The 17107-nt window shown below is 46.8% G+C and overlaps 1 protein-coding gene across 1 annotated transcript in view; it reads right to left on the bottom strand.

Moving 5' to 3' along the window:
* Positions 1–557: 557 nt before the first annotated feature.
* The window catches only part of ttn.1 (titin, tandem duplicate 1), a 198695-nt gene continuing 182145 nt past the window's right edge, over positions 558–17107 (bottom strand). The window contains exons 202-219 of the mRNA XM_051959381.1: positions 15979–16260; positions 15260–15853; positions 14835–15122; positions 14422–14721; positions 14019–14321; positions 13053–13355; positions 12372–12956; positions 11977–12279; positions 11443–11742; positions 10741–11316; positions 10334–10639; positions 9590–10195; positions 4408–9479; positions 4144–4300; positions 3251–3735; positions 2999–3152; positions 2464–2784; positions 558–2050 (exon numbers count right to left, since the gene is read on the bottom strand). Of these exons, the coding sequence (XP_051815341.1) occupies positions 1758–2050; positions 2464–2784; positions 2999–3152; positions 3251–3735; positions 4144–4300; positions 4408–9479; positions 9590–10195; positions 10334–10639; positions 10741–11316; positions 11443–11742; positions 11977–12279; positions 12372–12956; positions 13053–13355; positions 14019–14321; positions 14422–14721; positions 14835–15122; positions 15260–15853; positions 15979–16260 (11228 nt within the window). The 3' untranslated portion in view covers positions 558–1757. The remainder of the gene's footprint in view (positions 2051–2463; positions 2785–2998; positions 3153–3250; positions 3736–4143; positions 4301–4407; positions 9480–9589; positions 10196–10333; positions 10640–10740; positions 11317–11442; positions 11743–11976; positions 12280–12371; positions 12957–13052; positions 13356–14018; positions 14322–14421; positions 14722–14834; positions 15123–15259; positions 15854–15978; positions 16261–17107) is intronic.

Genomic DNA, 17107 nt, shown 5'->3' with positions numbered 1-17107 from the left:
TTGTTTTGGGCATTTTATAATTATTTCTGATATTTTTTGTTGGAATTCTTTTTTCATTAATATGATTCATACTTTGTACACGTATTGTTAATGTCTTTAATAAGTAATTGTGGATATTTTATTTGTTATTTTGGACATTTTCTGGCATTTTATTTGTTTTCATTCTGCTTTTGGATTTGTTGCTATTTTTTAAATATTTAGTTGATATTTTTATGATTCTAACAGATTTGGTTTTTTTCTACTGACTTCATTTACTGTCAGAAAGTCAGAATAAGGTGTAATGTCAAAGCATTTTAGTATGTAGAGCATTTATCAGTAAACCATAAACGTCACAGTAAATTAAATTATTAAAGCAGTGTTGTCAAAAACCGAGTAGTATTTTATGGAAAATATCAGAATATAAAAATAGAAACTTTTTCTGCCTCTCCTCAGCTGCACTTTACTGAAAAGTTAAAAAATGTCCCAAAAATAATCTTAAACAGTGAATTATATCATCAGAAACAGTGAGTCTTAGATACATCATTCTGTAGAACATCTTCTCTACTCCAACATGAACGTTTTCACAGTTTAATGTTTTTATTTCATCAACAGCAGAACAGTTTTTATAAATGTTCTGTCGTCTAGCAGTAAAAACACAAAGTCGCTCAAAGCTGAAGTCACATGTCCTTCATCATAAACTCGAGCACAGACTCAGGAAACACTCTGAGGACACGTTTAGTGCTGAAATCATGCTTTAATAAATCAGTAACGCATCAAACTCAAGGAGGATGAAATATGGTTCTACGTCAACAGATCAACAAATCAAAGTGCAGCGTGAAGCAGAGCTGCTTCTCTCTGACAGCAGGTGGCGTCGCTGTGGATAAAGAAACTCTGACTAACGGCTGGAAGGACTAAAAGCTACAAGCACTCACACTCAAACAACACGATGCTAGCTATCCTCCGAGAGACGGCGCTGCTTCTGCTCAGCAGAGCCGGCGTCGGCGTTCCGTTCGTTCATGGCCAGGAGATGTTTCTTAGTGAGAAGCCGATCCGGCCGTGCTGCATCAGAAGCAGCGCTCTTTGTTAAATGATCTAAATGCTGAGAGTGCAGGCCGCTCGCACTCTGAGCCGTCATCAAATCACGGTGGTACGACACAGTCAGTCTGAGCACAAGGCCGTTCATGCTGCTTACATGAGGGTGATGCAAACAGCACTCAGGGCCTTACACTCATGGTACAACTCATAGGAAAGTGTAATATCGCACGCAGACGCGTGTCCAAAACAACAACTTTGTCTTTGTGTTTGCAGTTCATAACGTCAGCAGGGAGCCTCTCTACCTGCTGAGGCAATCTTAAGACTTCAACTTATCGTTGAGGCACAGAGTTTGGTTTCTCAGTCTGACAGGGTATTCGTTCCTGCTGGAACTTTCTCCTGTCAGACTGCAGCTGTTCTTTTGTTTCAGTTAATATTATTGTCATAAATAACAATGCATACATTTCTCATAACCGGTAAATTCGGCTATATACATTATGTACATGTCACAGAAAAGTGGTTCAATAATCCTAAGTCATAATTGTCCAATATGGCACATTTTATAACAACTTTAGACTTTAGTCTAGTTTGGCATAAATTAATGTCAAGTTTGGTACAAAAATAGTTTATATTTACAAGAACAGAAATCCAGATCTTTATCCAGCAGATTATTGTTGCTCATTCACTAAATAAAAAGGTTCTGGATGAGGGAAAGGGGGCATAGAAATGAACTTTTTTTTCCTTTTTTACATGGACCGAATGTGAACGTTGACGGTTGCAGAGTCGGAGCCGAACTCGTTGGACAGTCGGAGGGTGTAAGCTCCGGCGTCAGCCTCCTTCACCGCACAGATCAGGAGGGTGGACAGGTCGGCCGAGTTCTCCACGTGGTACCGCTCGTCCCCGTTGGGAAGGGTTCGACCCGAACGGAGCCACTGGACGGAGGGGGCGGGGTCTCCGGAGAACACCCCCGCCACGGTCAGGGACTTCCCTGGCTCAGCGCTGATGTCCTGTGGAAGAGCTTCGATCTTTGGTGGAGAACCTGTGAGTGGAGAGAGCAGCGAGGTCAGTGAGGACCTTCTAATGTCGACACGAGTCTGTCAGCTCCAGTTTGTCTCTTTCACACTAACGGTTTTATTTTTGAGACTTTTCTGCTGATGCTTCCAGAAATCTGTCACAAATCCAAGCAGGTAGATGGAAAACAGTCCCAGCTTGTAAAATTAGTCAAGAATCTGCTAAACGGACTGACTGAGATACTTCAAACCAGCACCGGTTTAAACATCAGATGTCAGCTGATGATCACAGGCAGCTCAAACAGAGGAAAACAAACATCTAAACAAACACTCTCCCAGTGCAACTATCTTCACCATCTTTACCCACAGAGAGTCTCCGGTCATTCAGGTCACCTCTGGTTCCTTCAGTTCTATCTCCAGTTAACTGTTCAGAGCAGCTCACCTCTTTTAACCCCGGTGGTCAGAGCCCTCAGCGAGGAGGAGGAGGCCTCAGCATGCGACAGTGTAGACATTTCCATCGTTTGGCTGCTGGAGCTCATGGAAACCACAGACTTAGCCATCATGGCAGACATGCTAGTGGCAGACATGCTCTCAAACGAATGCTCAGCAGCAGCAGAGCGGGAGCTGCTGCTGTAACTGCTGGCCTGCATGGAAGCTGCTTCCATACGAACTGATGAGGCCACCCAACCTCCGTGCATACTCGCAGCGTCAGTAGAAGCTCTTTGCTCCACAACAGTCATTTTTGTTGGTTCTTCAACAAGAGCTGTGAGAATGTAAATGACAGCACACAGCTCACATGACTGGATGAAGTACTGCAGACAGTCTGCAGGCAGTGTAAGCCTTGGATTTACACTCAAAGGTCTGAATGTTGACTTTAACATGTTGGCTTTGGTGCAATCCAAGTGTCATTATTCATCACAAAGTTTAGTATTCAAGCCATCAGCCCTACAGTGATTAGAAGTAGAGCTGTTACTTACTGAGGACGTTGAGGGATGATGTTGCAGAGCACTGTCCAAACTGGTTTTTGGCTTTTATTGTGTATTTCCCGCTGTCTGCAACCGTGGCTTCACATATCTCCAAAGTGTAAACATTCTTAGAGCGGCTCAGTCTGATGTTTGATGTGACGGATATCTGTAGAGAGAGACAGCACTGTGTTCATCCAGCTACACAGGATTCCATTGGTTGGTGGCTTCCAGATCGTATTTTGTCCTGTCTACAAAACTACTAACCATCATGTTGTCTTTTAGCCATTCCACTTCAGGAGAAGGCTCTCCTGCTACTTCACATGTGAACTTAACATGTTGTCCCTCGTCCACGTTCTGGGACCGGGGCTGAACCACAAAGTGTGGTGCGTCTGAGCGCTTGGCCGTCACTGTGGTGTCAAACTGACATCTGACGAGGCCTCGCGGTGTTTGAGCCCGACACGTGATGATGCCCTGCTCACGCTGGCTGACGGACCTGATGGTCAAAGTCAGGTCATTTCCAGACACTCCGTATCTGAACTGCTCTGAGTTTTCCACTTCCACTCCGTTCAGGATCCATCTGATGTCGGAGGCCTCGGGGATGTTGGCCCTCAGCGTCAGAGACTGGCCCTCTGTGACGGACATCTGGCTGTGGGAGGACTTCACCTCCTTCAGAGAGGACGAGACTTCCTCAACAACTGCTTCCTTTTTAATGATGTCCTCACGGACTTTTACTTTGGAGCTCTTTGAGGCTGGAACAGAAAGAAATGTGAAGTTTATTGGAGGGAACAGTTGCAGCTGCAGGGTGATGGATGATTGTGTCTGGGGCTGAACAATGCAGAAAATTCATGCTACACGAGTCACGATTCTAGTGGGAATGGTTACTTGTGCTTTTCTTTTTCACTGAAAAAAAACAAGCTAAGGTTAGATAAGCCTTTATTATTACCACAACAAGGAAATTTGCAATATAACAACAGCAGAGAGGCTTGGGCAAAAATGATAATGTGATTTTTCTGCAGTCTGACCAAACATGTTCCCCATGTCTGGAGAATAAGAATTATCAGCCTAGGAATCTATCTAGCACCACATTTATAGTGGCATGTTGTGACTAATAAAAAGCATCTGGCGACTTCCTGTGAGTTCAACCTTTCCTTACTTACCTCGTACAGTGACAGTGCAGGTCGTCGATGCTGCTCCAGCAGAATTGGAAGCAGTGCACTTGTAGACCCCGCTATCAGAGACCTCAGATTCATAGATCTCAAGATAAGCAGAACCAGAATCCTCAAATATTTCATACTTCCCACCCTGAGAGAGAACCTGCCAAACAGGAAAATATTATTCCGGTATTACACAATTAATTTGTCATGTTTGCACAACTCTTTCCTCTGTTGAAAATTAGCAGTGAGACAATGTGAATATGTTACCTTTCCGTCTTTCGTCCATGAGACTGCAGGTTTGGGCTCTCCTGTCAGCTTCACCGACAATTTTACAATCGAGTCGGAAGCTGCAGAGACGTCGCTGAGCAGAGCAGAGAAAGACGGCTTCTTGTTTGGTGACTTTGTTGGAGAAAGCACTCGTTCCCTCTCAGATGGAGTTGGGGATTTGGGAGTAGGAGACTTTGGTGTTGGGGACTTTGGTGTTGGGGACTTTGGGGAGACTGGAGACTTGACTCTCTGTGGTGACTTGATAGGCTCAGGGGACTTGACTCTCTGTGGAGATTTGATTGGCTCAGGAGACTTGGGAAGAGGGGACTTAGCCTCTGGAGAGGTGACTCTAGTTGTGGAGACCACTTTGTCCTTTGGCTCAGACTTCCGGATCTTCAGTGTGAAATGAGCTTCTTGTTTGCCTCCAGCATTTTCCACAAGTAAACTGTAGCTGCCTTCATCTGACATCTCTACAGCTGAGATCTCGAAGGAGGAGTTGTGCTGAGTAGAGACGATGTGATGGCGAGCGGAGGGACCGACAGCAGCACCTTCATGCAGCCAGGTGATAGCCGGTGCCGGGTCTCCATCTACATCACAGTCAAACCTGGCATTCTCTCCCTCCTCCACTGTCAGTGACTGTGGTTTGGTCAGGATCTTGGCAGGAACACTCAGTTTCTCCCTCGGCTTTTCAACAACAGTGGTGGTCTCTTTAACTGTTTCAGTTTCCTTCACAGTTGTTTTGGAGGAGGACACGTGGTACACCTCAGTTCTGGTCATCTCGGGCAGATGGGCAGATGGAGGCTCCTCATCTTTGCGGAGTGAAGAGAAGGCGGCATACTCTTCTCCTGCTACATCCAGTGTGGCATAGTCAGAAGTCTCTCCTTTGGCATTCCTGCAGACCACACGGTAAGTCCCGGAGTCTTCGGTCACACATCTGATGATCTGGAGAGACAGAACTCCACTGATGTTGGTCATGTGGTATTTGCTGCTCTGGTGAATCTCTTTTCCGTTGTGGAACCACTTGATCTCTGGCTCAGGTTTGGCCTGGATGTTCAGGGTGAACTTAGTGTTGGAGCCATAGGGCACACGGTGAGATCGCATCCTGATGGTGATACGAGGGGCGTGGTCGAGGCTAAAGGGAGTCTGTGTAACCACCTCCACCTTCCTCTCCACAGATCTTCTCTCTGACCTCAGAGCCTGCTTTCTCTCTTCGTACCTGGACATGAAGTCGACTTTAGGAAGGCTGACGTCTGTCTTTGCAGCTTTCTCTGGGGTTGGAGACCTCCTCCTCACAGGTTCAGGCGTCGGGAGCTTCTTGATGGGTTTAGGAATATATTCTGAGGTGAAAGTCGTTAGGTGTTCAGACTCAATGGCTTCAGAGATGGTTGAAATGGTAACAGTTGTTTCCTTTCTTGAGGCTCGGGTCTTGTCTTCAAACTCCATGCGTTTGAGTTCGCTGTTGTAAGATGAGATTCTCTGGGTGGTGGTGTGAGGGCGCAGCAGCTCCTGATCTTCTCTCTCTTCATACACCCTCTGCTTCTGTCTCGGAGGTTTGTGTGTGGCTTTGTCGTGACGCTGGCGGAGGTCAACAAAGCTTGGGCCAGCCTCATATTTAGATGGAATTCGGTAGGAGTCATACCTGTGAACTTCTTCTCCTTCTTCATCATCGCTATAGACTCTTCTTGGAGAAGAGGGACGCAGAGCAGACAGCTCAAAGCGAACTGGGCTGAGGCTTGGTGGAGAGGCAGAGTAGCCAAGCTCCAGCTCCTCCTCCAGACGCAGCCTCTCCTCCTCAGTTCTCTTCATGGACAAGTACTCATCCACCGGCAGCAGCAGCTCTTCATCTGACAAGTCGCCCAGAGACCTCCTCCTGATCCTGTGGTAAGTATCCATCTCAGGGGAAGGTGTACGATGCCTTGCAGGCCTCACTGTCTCTAAGTCATCTTGGGTCATAGATGAGATCCGCCATTTGGGCTTGTACTGGTCCTTGATCCTGATGGGCACCTCGTAGAACTGCTCCCACCTGGAGAGACGGATACGCTTCATCCTCTTCTGCTTGATTTTGTCCATCGGCTCAGGGAACTCATACTGGTCCCGCAGCTTCTTGTACCATTTCATGTCAGAGAGTGGTTTGAAGTGTTTTATTTCCACATCCTCCTCCAGAACAGCAGGGTTAATGACACGAGGTGTGGGGACGACGTAGGGCATGCGCAGCCTTTTCTCATCGGCCCTCTTCTTCCTCTCCTCCTGTTCTTTCTGGATCTCGGCCTCAGTCTTCTCGCCCTTCTTAGTGGTGACAGCAGGTTTGAACATGGTGGCTGCCTCTCTCACAGCTTGTACTGCTGCAGGTGGCAGAGGCATAACAACAGTTCCAGACAAAATCTGAGACAGCCTCACCTTCTTATCTAACTTCTCTTTTCCAGCGGCCCTTTCTTTCTCCTTTTCACTGGTCTCAATATCCTTCTTTACGTGGGCAACACGCTCCACCTTAAGTGTGGCCTGGCAACTTGCAGATCCAGCAGAGTTGGTAGCAGTAACTCTGTAAACACCAGAGTCCTCGGGAAGAGTGTCTCTCACATGAAGGATGAAGTAGTCCAGGCCCTCATGGACGACCTCGATGGAGGGTCCAAAGGCTAAAGGAGTGCCATCCTTCTCCCACTTCAGTGTGGGATGGCCAGATACTCTGATCTCAAAACGCACATTTTGGCCCTCTTTGCACTCAACGTTAGCGAGAAGGCGTTTAAACATGGGCCTCAGGGTGAGGTCTGCTGGTTTAGGTCGAGGAACAACAGTGAGACGAGCCTTGCAGCTGTCATCACCGTACCTGTTACGAGCCACAACGCTGTACTCAGCATCGTCCTCACTGTCTAGGTTGTGGATAATCAGCTGATACAAACCTTTGTCACTGATGAAAGTGTATTTTCTGTCATCATGTCCAGGGATGAGCTTTTGTCCAGACTTGTGCCAGATGACACGAGGCTCAGGGTGAACGGTGATGGTGACACCAAAGCGCACATCCTCACCAATGTACGCTGTGCGGTTGACCAAAGGCAGGGTGAACTCTGGCGGCTTCTGCAGCATTCTGGCAGTGTCTACTCTGCGCTTTGTTTTCTTCACCACTCGGGTGGTGAAGAAGTCACGGTATGATCTAACATTGTTGACAAACAGCTCTGCATAAGCACTGTCCTCACCGTACTCATTCACAACCTTGCACCTGTATGTTCCATCGTCTGTTCTCGTAACCTTGTTGACAGTGATTACAGCCAGACCATCCTCATACTCGATTTCATATTTGTCACCAGCTTCGAGTTGCCTGACGCCACAGTACCACGTAACCTCAGTGGTGCTGTCATAATTGTCGATGTTGCAGATGAACTTCACACTGTCTCCGTCGTTCACCATAGCGTGGCTAATCTGACCTGCAAGAGGGCCGTGTTCAAACGGAGCAATCTTCACCTTGGCAACGAAGACGCCACGCTGTGATCTGATGGAACCGCCACTGGCCACACGGGCAGCAGATACAACAGTGCTCCACTCTTTTTTCACCATTGTCTGGTAGTATCTCTTATGCCTTCCAGATGGAATTGATCTGGCACTGAGCTCCTCAGTAGACTTGGTGAGCCAAGGATGTGCCAGAGCCTCAGCTGCTTTCATACGGTGCTTACGTTCTTTTGTCATGAGACGGTCGGTGAAGTCCAATGCTTCCACACTGACCTGCTTGAAGGACTCATCATCATAGCTGTAGGCTGCATTGGAGATGTTGTCGATCATCTGTTGGTTGGTTTCGGCTGTGAATGGATTGAGTCCACTGAGCAGCACATAAGCAAGGACACCAACTGACCACATGTCAGTGACTGTGCTCACCATGTCACACTGGTGGATCTCAGGGGCAGCGTACTCTGCAGTAGTGTACTGAACCTTGATCTGGTCCCCAGGAGTCAGGTGTCTGGACTGTCCAAGCTCAATAATCTTCACATTAGAGCTGCTTCTGGTGGTGTACACGATGTTCTCAGGTCTGATATCAAAGTGTCCATAGCTCTCAGCATGAAGGAACTCAAGAGCTGAGCAGATCTGCTTGATGTAGTTTACAATCTCACGCTCACTCAGCTCAAATTCAGCTGTGTTGAGGCGCTCGAAGATGTCAACGCCAGAGATGAAGTCATAGATCATCACAAGTTCCTCAGGGCTGTCGAAGGACTCATGGAGAAGGAGGAAGTTTGTGTGTTTGGCCAGATTCAGCGTTCCAATTTCCTTCTTGACAATTGCCTGATCAGCACCTCTCACTTTGACAAATTTAGCCATATATGTCTTCTCAGAGCTGGCTTCAACACAGCGATGGACAATACCAAACTGACCTCTACCTAGCTCTTCTGCAATGGAGTATTTGTTGTGCAGATTCTTGGCGTCACCATGTGGAGCCTTGCCCTTGGGAACACGTCCAGTATCGTCCACCTCCCTGTCGTAGAGCAGGACTCTAGACTTGTCCTCTTTGGTCATGACAGGGCCACTGGACTCAGATGGGGCACTCTGTCCAAACTTGTTCTCAGCAATAACTCTGAACTGATAGCTTGTTCCTCCGAACAGGTTGATAACAGTGTAGTGGGTGTCACGGGACTGTGCAACACGTTGCCACCTCTCAGCCGTGGTGGGGCACTTCTCAATAATGTAGTTGATGACCTTGCTGCCGCCATCATTGGCTGGGGCCACCCAGTTCAGAGTGACCGAGTCTCTGGAGACGTCACTAGCTTTAACACCACGTGGAGGATCAGGCACGTCAGCTACGTCTAGCTCAACTGTTTGCTGGTCAATGCCAAATCTGTTCTTAGCACAGACGATGTAGAAACCGGCATCCTTCTTCTCAACACCGTTGGGGAACACCAACGAGGTGAATGATCGGGTGACGATGACTTGGTAGTGGCCATTGCTGTCGATGAGATCTTGCCCCTTCTGCCATGTGATGACAGGATCTGGCTTGCCGCCGAAAGGGATCTTGATGTTGACCACCTCTCCACGCAGGGCGGGGATGGCTTCCTTGTCCTTCAGGTTCTTTGGCAAGTTGATCTTGGCAGGGACTAGGAATACAAGTAGAAGTACAGTGTAAGACAGAAGTATTAAAAATATAACTGTCATATTTGTTTGAATTTAAAAATTAGTTTATGCTGACATTGGTTTGTAAGCTTACTTTCAACATCCAGGGACACTGTAGCACAGATAGAGCCTCCCTGGTTGGTGGCCCTAATCTGGTAAACAGTAGAGTCTTCCTCATCTGCCTCAGTGATGACCAGCTGATGGTAACCTCCCTTAAACTCCTGGATCTTGATCTTCTTTCCATCAGAGTGGATCTCCTTTCCTCGCCTGAACCATTTAATCACAGGCTTGGGCTGTCCAAGGATCTTGCAGACGAGCGTAGCATTGCTCTTATGCTTAACACTCATGTTTCTCAGCTCCTCCTTGAAGGCTGGAGCACGGACATCTACAGCTGTAGCCGGAATGATGGGTGCAGTCTCCTCACTGTACTCACTTTGTCCTCCAAGGTTCTCGCAGTTAACACGGAAGATGTACTCGATACCCTCTGTCAGACGCTTGACGGAGAACACTGTCTGTTTGATTTCATCAGTGGTCACCGGAGTCCATTCGGTCCATTCCTTCTTGTCCTTCTTGTGCTTCTTCTCAAGACAGTAGCTCTTGATCTTAGATCCACCGTCACTGAGTGGAGGCTTCCAGGAAACCACGCAGGAGTCCTTGGTAATTCCAGAAACAACTGGTGACAGAGGTGGTGATGGCTTCTCTGTAGACAGGAACATGTAAACACAAAAACACTGTCAGTACTTTTACACAGTGTACCTGGATATTTCTTTCTTATGAATGGATCTGTCTAACACTGTCAGTACTTATGAAACACAACTGAAGACTCTGTCAAACTTACCCAGCTGGCTCTTGATGAGGATGGGGGACGTGAGCTCCAGTGCCTCACTGCTGCCATAGCGATTCTGGGCGTAGACACGGAAGAAGTATCCAGCACTGTCGATGAGGTTGGGCACACGGCAAGAAGTGCCATTGATGGATGATGATACCAGTTCCCACTCGGTGCCCTCCTTGTCTTCACGCTTCTCCACGATGTAGTTGGTGATCATGCAACCACCGTCGTCCTTAGGAGGCTTCCAGCTGATGATCACTGAGTTCTTTAGGAGAGCATCGAGGATGATGGGACCCTGAGGCATGTCTGGTTTGTCTGTGAAAGAGGTATAAAATGTTATCATTTACAAATCTGATGATACCACCTTTACAGGTGTGCGCATTGTTGCACTTGCAGGTAATATCAAGCAAACATACCATAGATCTCAACACTGAAGGCAGTGTCCGCCCTGCCAAAGTGGTTGTGCAGTCTGATCCTGTATTTGCCTCCATGGACTCTGCGCTGCACGTTCTTAAGGACAAGATGCGTGTAGTGCTCAGTGGTCTCAATGCTAATGTCCTCCGAGTTCTCCAGGGTCTTTGCCCCATGCAGCCACATGATCTTGGGCTCAGGGCGGCCAATGTAGACAGCATGGATGCGTAGAGTAGTTCCTAAGCCGGCGTAGTAGGTTTCCTTCAGTGGGTACTCAGGGTGGAAGGATGGAGGAGCCTCCAACACCAGGGTGCCTGTAGTTTCGGCTTCTCCTGCATCATTGATGGCCTTGCAGGTATATTCTCCCTCATCCTCCTGCTGGTCAGTCATGATCGACAGGGAGTGGTTGCGGCCATCAGAGCTCATCTCGTACTTGCGAGACTCGACAACCTCCTTGCCAGCATGATACCACTTAATATCGGGGACAGGTCTGCCAATAATCTGGCACTTCATCACACCGGGCTGACCAAGCTTAACAGTTACTTCATCCATTTCCTTTCTCAGGCTTGGTTTACTTTCAACTGTAGGTATAAAACCAGAATGTATATTCATGAAGCACATACAGGGTATTACATTATGTTGGTGAAGTCACTCTAGGAAAACAAGCCTGCAAGTAATCGTCACACAGAGTATTTCAGTGCACTTACCACTGAGTTTGGTCTTGATGGAAGTGGCAGTCCTACGAGGTCTGCTCATTCCCGTCTCATTCTCAGCAAACACTCTAAACTCGTACTCTGTAGCCTCGGCCAGTCCAGGCATGGTAAACTCCTTCTCCTTCAACCTCTGCTTGTTGCACTTCTTCCAGGAGGTCTCGATGGACTTCCTGTACTCCACCCAGTAGCCCAGGACCTCTTTTCCACCATCGCACTCTGGAGCCTGCCAGCGGATTGTGATGTAGTTGTTCATCACAGTCACAATGTCAATCTCACCTGGTTGACTGGGCTTGTCTGTAGGGACAAAAGCAAAATAAAGAAATGTTCAGTGTGTTTAACAGTTGTTTTTTGACTGAAACATTAAGCAGTGTGTACTTTTTGACAATTTTTTTGTCTGTAAATTTGAATGAGAGTTTCCATTCCAACATAGTCGATGAGGTGTTACTTTGATTTACTGTGAGAAAGTATTGACATTTGGTGGTACTATGTCCATTAAAATATCATCAGTAAGACCACTTAGAAACTCACCAAATGGATCTTTGCAGGTGACTGAATCAGACACAGGACCAGCCTCGCTTTCGCCTATGTCATTGACAGCAACAATGCGGAACTGGTACTCTGTATCAGGGGTGAGTCCAGGCAGAGTAAACATGGTGGAAGTGATCTTGGTGCCGTGACGGGACCATGCCTCAGCAGACACCACCTTGTACTCAACAAAGTAGCCGGTAATGGCAGAACCGCCATCATCCTTTGGTCTGGACCAGGCCAGCGCCACTGAGCTCTTGGTAACGTCCATGATCTCTGGTGGAGTGCTTGAAGGCTCGGGAGGACCTGGTATAAAAAGCACAGAAGAATTTAAGTCATTACTGAATGACCTTGTGCTGTGCAAAGACATTGGAGACTGAGAAAAAGTTGAAACTTACAGAGAGGAGTCTTTGGTAAAACTGGCTGCTCAGACTTCAGAGATGCACTGATACCAAAGGAGTTTTCAGCGGTGACCTTGAAGTGGTACTCTGTTTCTTCCTTCAGGCCCTTAACAACAAGCTGAGTTTCAGTCACTCTGGAGTCCACGGTGTACCAGGCGTTTCTTGCTGCCTCACGTCTCTCTACGATATAACCAAGGATCTCTGAGCCACCATCATCTGTTGGAGTCTTCCAGGAAACCTTGACAGAGTTGGCCTGGATCTCCTCAAAGATCATTGGTCCCTCTGGGGCGCTAGGTCGGCCAATGACCTTTACCTTGATTTGGGCTTTTTTCTTACCAACCTTGTTCTCAAGCAGGAGATCATACACACCAGAGTCACTTCTCTCAGCTCCCTTGATCACTAGTTCACTGGTGTCCTCAGTGGAAGCGATCATGGCCTTACTGGAGACGGCACCACTATCCTTGGACCATTTGCAGGCTGGGTGAGGTTTACCCTTAATGGGCACAGAGAGTCTGACAACTCCTCCATGGCGAACCACGTACACATCTTTGTACTTCAGCTCCAGGTCGTAGTCGGGAGATTCTGAAGAACAGAGATGGTTACAAAAGTCAGCTTGTTCAGTATCAGTTTTAAACATAAACACATGACTGAGTGCAGCTGCAGTGAGCATGTCCTTACCAAGCATTTCAGTCACAGTCACTGTTCCTGGAACTTCAGCAGGCTCTCCCGAGCCACCGGCATTGCAGGCCATCACACGGAATTTGAACTCCTCTCCTTGTGGCATTTTGGTGAGTGTGTACTCGCAGATCAGAGAAGGTGTGGTATTGCACTTGATCCAGGCCATGGTGCCTACCTTCTGCATTTCAATCAGGTAACCGTCCACCCTAGCATCGCCCTCATCATCAGGAGGACTCCAAGCCAGTGACACAGAGGACTTGGTAGTGTCAATGACTCTTGGGTTTTGTGGACAGCCTGGTGGATCTGAGTGAGGAAGAGAAGCATGTCAGTATCTACAGTTGCTCTTTCAGTATAAATTGCTATTGTGCTTGCCAATAGTCTCCTCCATGTCCACTGTGGGATGCTGCTGCTGACCTTCCTCCTGCCCTCTGCTTCCAGCTCCCCCTATTCCTCCAGTCTACTCTGCATCGCCTTCACTATACTTGTTATGCTAACTTACATACTGCTTGAATTTTACTGCTAGCTATATATGGAGTATGTTTAATGTCAGAGCCGTACATCATCAGAGTAAACTATGAGTCAGTTTTCAATGTTAGCTTATACTTTGTGTCACATATCTTGTCATGTATCCAAATGTGTGTTGTGTTTTCCTTGCTTTCCCACCCCTCCCTCTTCTCCCATCCCTCCCCCTTGCCCTCCTCTGTCCCTCTCAACCCCCCCGGCCAGCAGGCAGATAGGTCCCCCCTATATAGAGCTGGGTTCTGCTCGAGGTTTCTTCCCTGTTAAAAGGGTGTTTTCCTTGCCACTGTCGCCTTTGAGCTTGCTCTGGGGGTCAGGCATATGGGTTCTGTAAAGCGTCTTGAGATAATTTGACTGTAATTGACGCTATATAAAGTTGAATTGAATTGAATTGAACTTGTATCTTCAAGTCATCTATCTAAACCTTCTATAAAACTTATCTCTTACCAATTGGATCTGTTGCCACAGCTGGTTTGGATAGCAGACTGGGTTTGCTCAGACCTCTGGCATTGATGGCAGTGATTCTGTGTTCGTACTCAAGGCCCTCAATCAGTTCGGTCGACCTGTATCTGGTCATGGTGACGGGGTTCTTGTTGGCACGCACCCATCTGTCAGACCTGACTTCTTTACGCTCAATGATATATCCAGAAACCTCAAGACCACCATCTTCCTCTGGTGGATTCCAGGCCACGGTCATGCCATCACGTGAAACGTCAAAGACAGTTGGACGGCCAGGAGGTCCAGGTACATCTGTGGAGGGACAAAAACATTTTAGCCTTCTGCTGTGGATGCAATTCTACCTGTATGCTACTAGCTACTTTGTTATCTTAAATAAAACCAAGAATCTTACTCTTCAAGCTTCTGCAGGAGACAACCTCTGACTGCAGGAACTCTCCGGTGCCATATCGATTTACAGCAGCTGCACGGAAGACGTACTCATCTCCTTCAATCAGGTTCACGAACTTGAACAATGGTCGGCTGACCGAGTCACAGACAGGCACCCAGCCCGGTCTGTGAGCATCACGCTGCTCCACCACATAGCCACTGATGGGAGCACCACCATCTCTTACTGGAGGATCCCAGCTGCAGGTGACGGTGTTGGCATCAATCTCGTCAAACCTAATTGGTCCATTGGGCTCGTCAGGTTTAGCTGGTAAAAGATTAACAGAAGGATTTCATCACTAAAAGGTAAATAGATTACATATTTGGTGGTATTGGCAGTCTACAAATGAATTAACAAGAACAGAAATGAAGGTTTCTTACAGAGAACGATGACTTTGATGATCTCAGTGATGACACCGACAGCATTCTTCACCTCCAAGGTGTAGTCACCAGTGTCATCAATGGTGGTGTCAGACACGGTCAGCTTGGAGAACTTGCCAGTGCTCTTGATCTTGACGCGGTCTGTGACTTTCAGCTTGTTGTTAGCAAAGTACCAGGAGCAGATGGGAGGAGGCCTGCCAATGATGGGCAGGTCCAGATCCAGAGTCTTACCAGCCAGTACATTGACAACCTTCTGAGGAATACTGGAGAAGTCCACCACAGGCATCACTGGAGGGGAGAAACAGAAGATTGTGAACTGAACTCCGGCAATGAGTTTTCTGATGACTGTATACTTTATCTTTGCTCCACCATGCATAATTTATTATGTTTGACTTCAGATAACACAGTTTTGCTTTATCTTGTACCTCTTTGTTCCTGTACAGTGACTGCTGCAACAAGCTCTTTGGGCTCGCTGGCTCCTCTGCTGTTGACAGCTTTGATCCTAAACATAAACTGCTCGTTCTCAGTCAGCTTCTCAATGGTGTGCTCGAAGTCTGTGAGCTTCAGTGTGGCCACCTTCATCCACTTGTCAGTGCCGAACTTGCAGGCTTCAATGATGTAGCCTGTCAGTCTGCTGCCACCATCATGCTCGGGCTTCTCCCAGCCAAGAGTGACGGTGGTCTTGGTGACATCAATCACCTCCAGCTTGTGTGGTGGCAGAGGCACCTCACAAACGAGGATGAGATCAGGAGTCTCGCTGGGCTCACCGATGCCATAAATGTTCTCAGGGAGGACGCGGAAGTAATAGAGCATGCCCTCAACAAGGCCATCAATCTTATATGATGTTTTGCTGCACTTAGAAGTGACAGTTTTGTAGGCTCTCATGGACGCCTCACGCCGCTCGATGATGTAGTTGTTGACGGGAGCGCCACCATCTACGGTCGGAGCTTCCCAACAAATGGTAGCAGACTCCTTGGTCAGCTCCTTGATCTTGATAGGCCCAGTTGGTCCAGGAGTATCTAAGAATAGAAATAGATTTTGTAACTTTTCTGAAGCTGTTGTGCCACATTAAATCAAAATTAATGGCTCAGTGAAATTCACTTTTGAAAATCTCCTTTTGTCTCAGAGAGTATCATGAACTTACCGTACACCTTGACCAGGATGCTGACTTCCTGCTTGCCGGCTGAGTTCTCGGCCACCAATGTGTACTTTCCAGCGTCGTAACGATGCACCTTGTCAATGATGAGAGTGGTGGAGGTGTTTGTGACCTCGATGAAGCCTCTATTTTGGAGGTCGACACCAGGCTTGCTCCAAGTGATAGCAGGAGCAGGACGACCGGTGACATTGACGAAGAGGCGGAGTGAGCCACCAGCACGCAGGCAGATGGTCTTCTTGAGGTCGTCATGGAGCTCAAAATCAGGGGTTTCTGTGTGAGAGGACAGGATAATGAGGATATGTTTGTAATATTGGATATTTAAAAATGGCAAATTAGGAAAAACAGTACTGTAAGAAGTAAAATTGCAAATGCAGGTATCTTGCTGCAAAGCAAAAAAGAGACAAAGTCAGACTCAGTTAATTATTGTAAATATTTACGGGACTTTGCCTCTAAAAAGCATCACTTTAGTTTTCTTTATATATATATATATATATAGGTTTATTTCGAACTTGGATCAAAATAAAAACAATACATACATATATGTATAATTTATACATATACAGCAAAATAAAATAAAATTGTAGCTATGACAGCATATTTTTTTGTACTACCAATAATCAATTTCATAACGAGATTTTGTTCGAAAAAGGGTGTAGGAAGAAGTAAAAGAACTTATCTAGTCCCACCCCTTATTCCTTATCAAAATGCATCACTAAATTCACCCTGAAACACTGTTCAGGTCATGGCCAGTTAACAACAAACAAAACAAAACCAGCAGCAAAATCAAAAGAATAACAGCATAAAATACAAAAAAATCAAAAACAAAAACAAAAAACAAACAAACAAACAAAAAAACAACATCACAGGATACACAACACCCCTGATGTTACTGATTTTTATTACCCCTGTTTTCTCTTCTCTTTCCATTCTGTATCTGTTTAATATTTCTGTTTTAAAGATGTATTTCAGCCTACCTATTGTTTTACATAATTTCAGTTCATCACTGCAGCTGTTCCATCGTGTAACTCCTTTTACTGAGACACAGTGAAGTTTCATATTGGTTCTGACTGGTTGTTTTTTGAACATAAAAATTCCTCTGAGATGATATTTGCCTTCT

Source organism: Acanthochromis polyacanthus, chromosome 14 (assembly GCF_021347895.1).
Source record: "Acanthochromis polyacanthus isolate Apoly-LR-REF ecotype Palm Island chromosome 14, KAUST_Apoly_ChrSc, whole genome shotgun sequence".
Taxonomy (NCBI): domain Eukaryota; kingdom Metazoa; phylum Chordata; class Actinopteri; family Pomacentridae; genus Acanthochromis; species Acanthochromis polyacanthus.
Note: the sequence above shows the minus strand (reverse complement) of the source record. Positions and strands in the feature narration are given on the sequence as shown.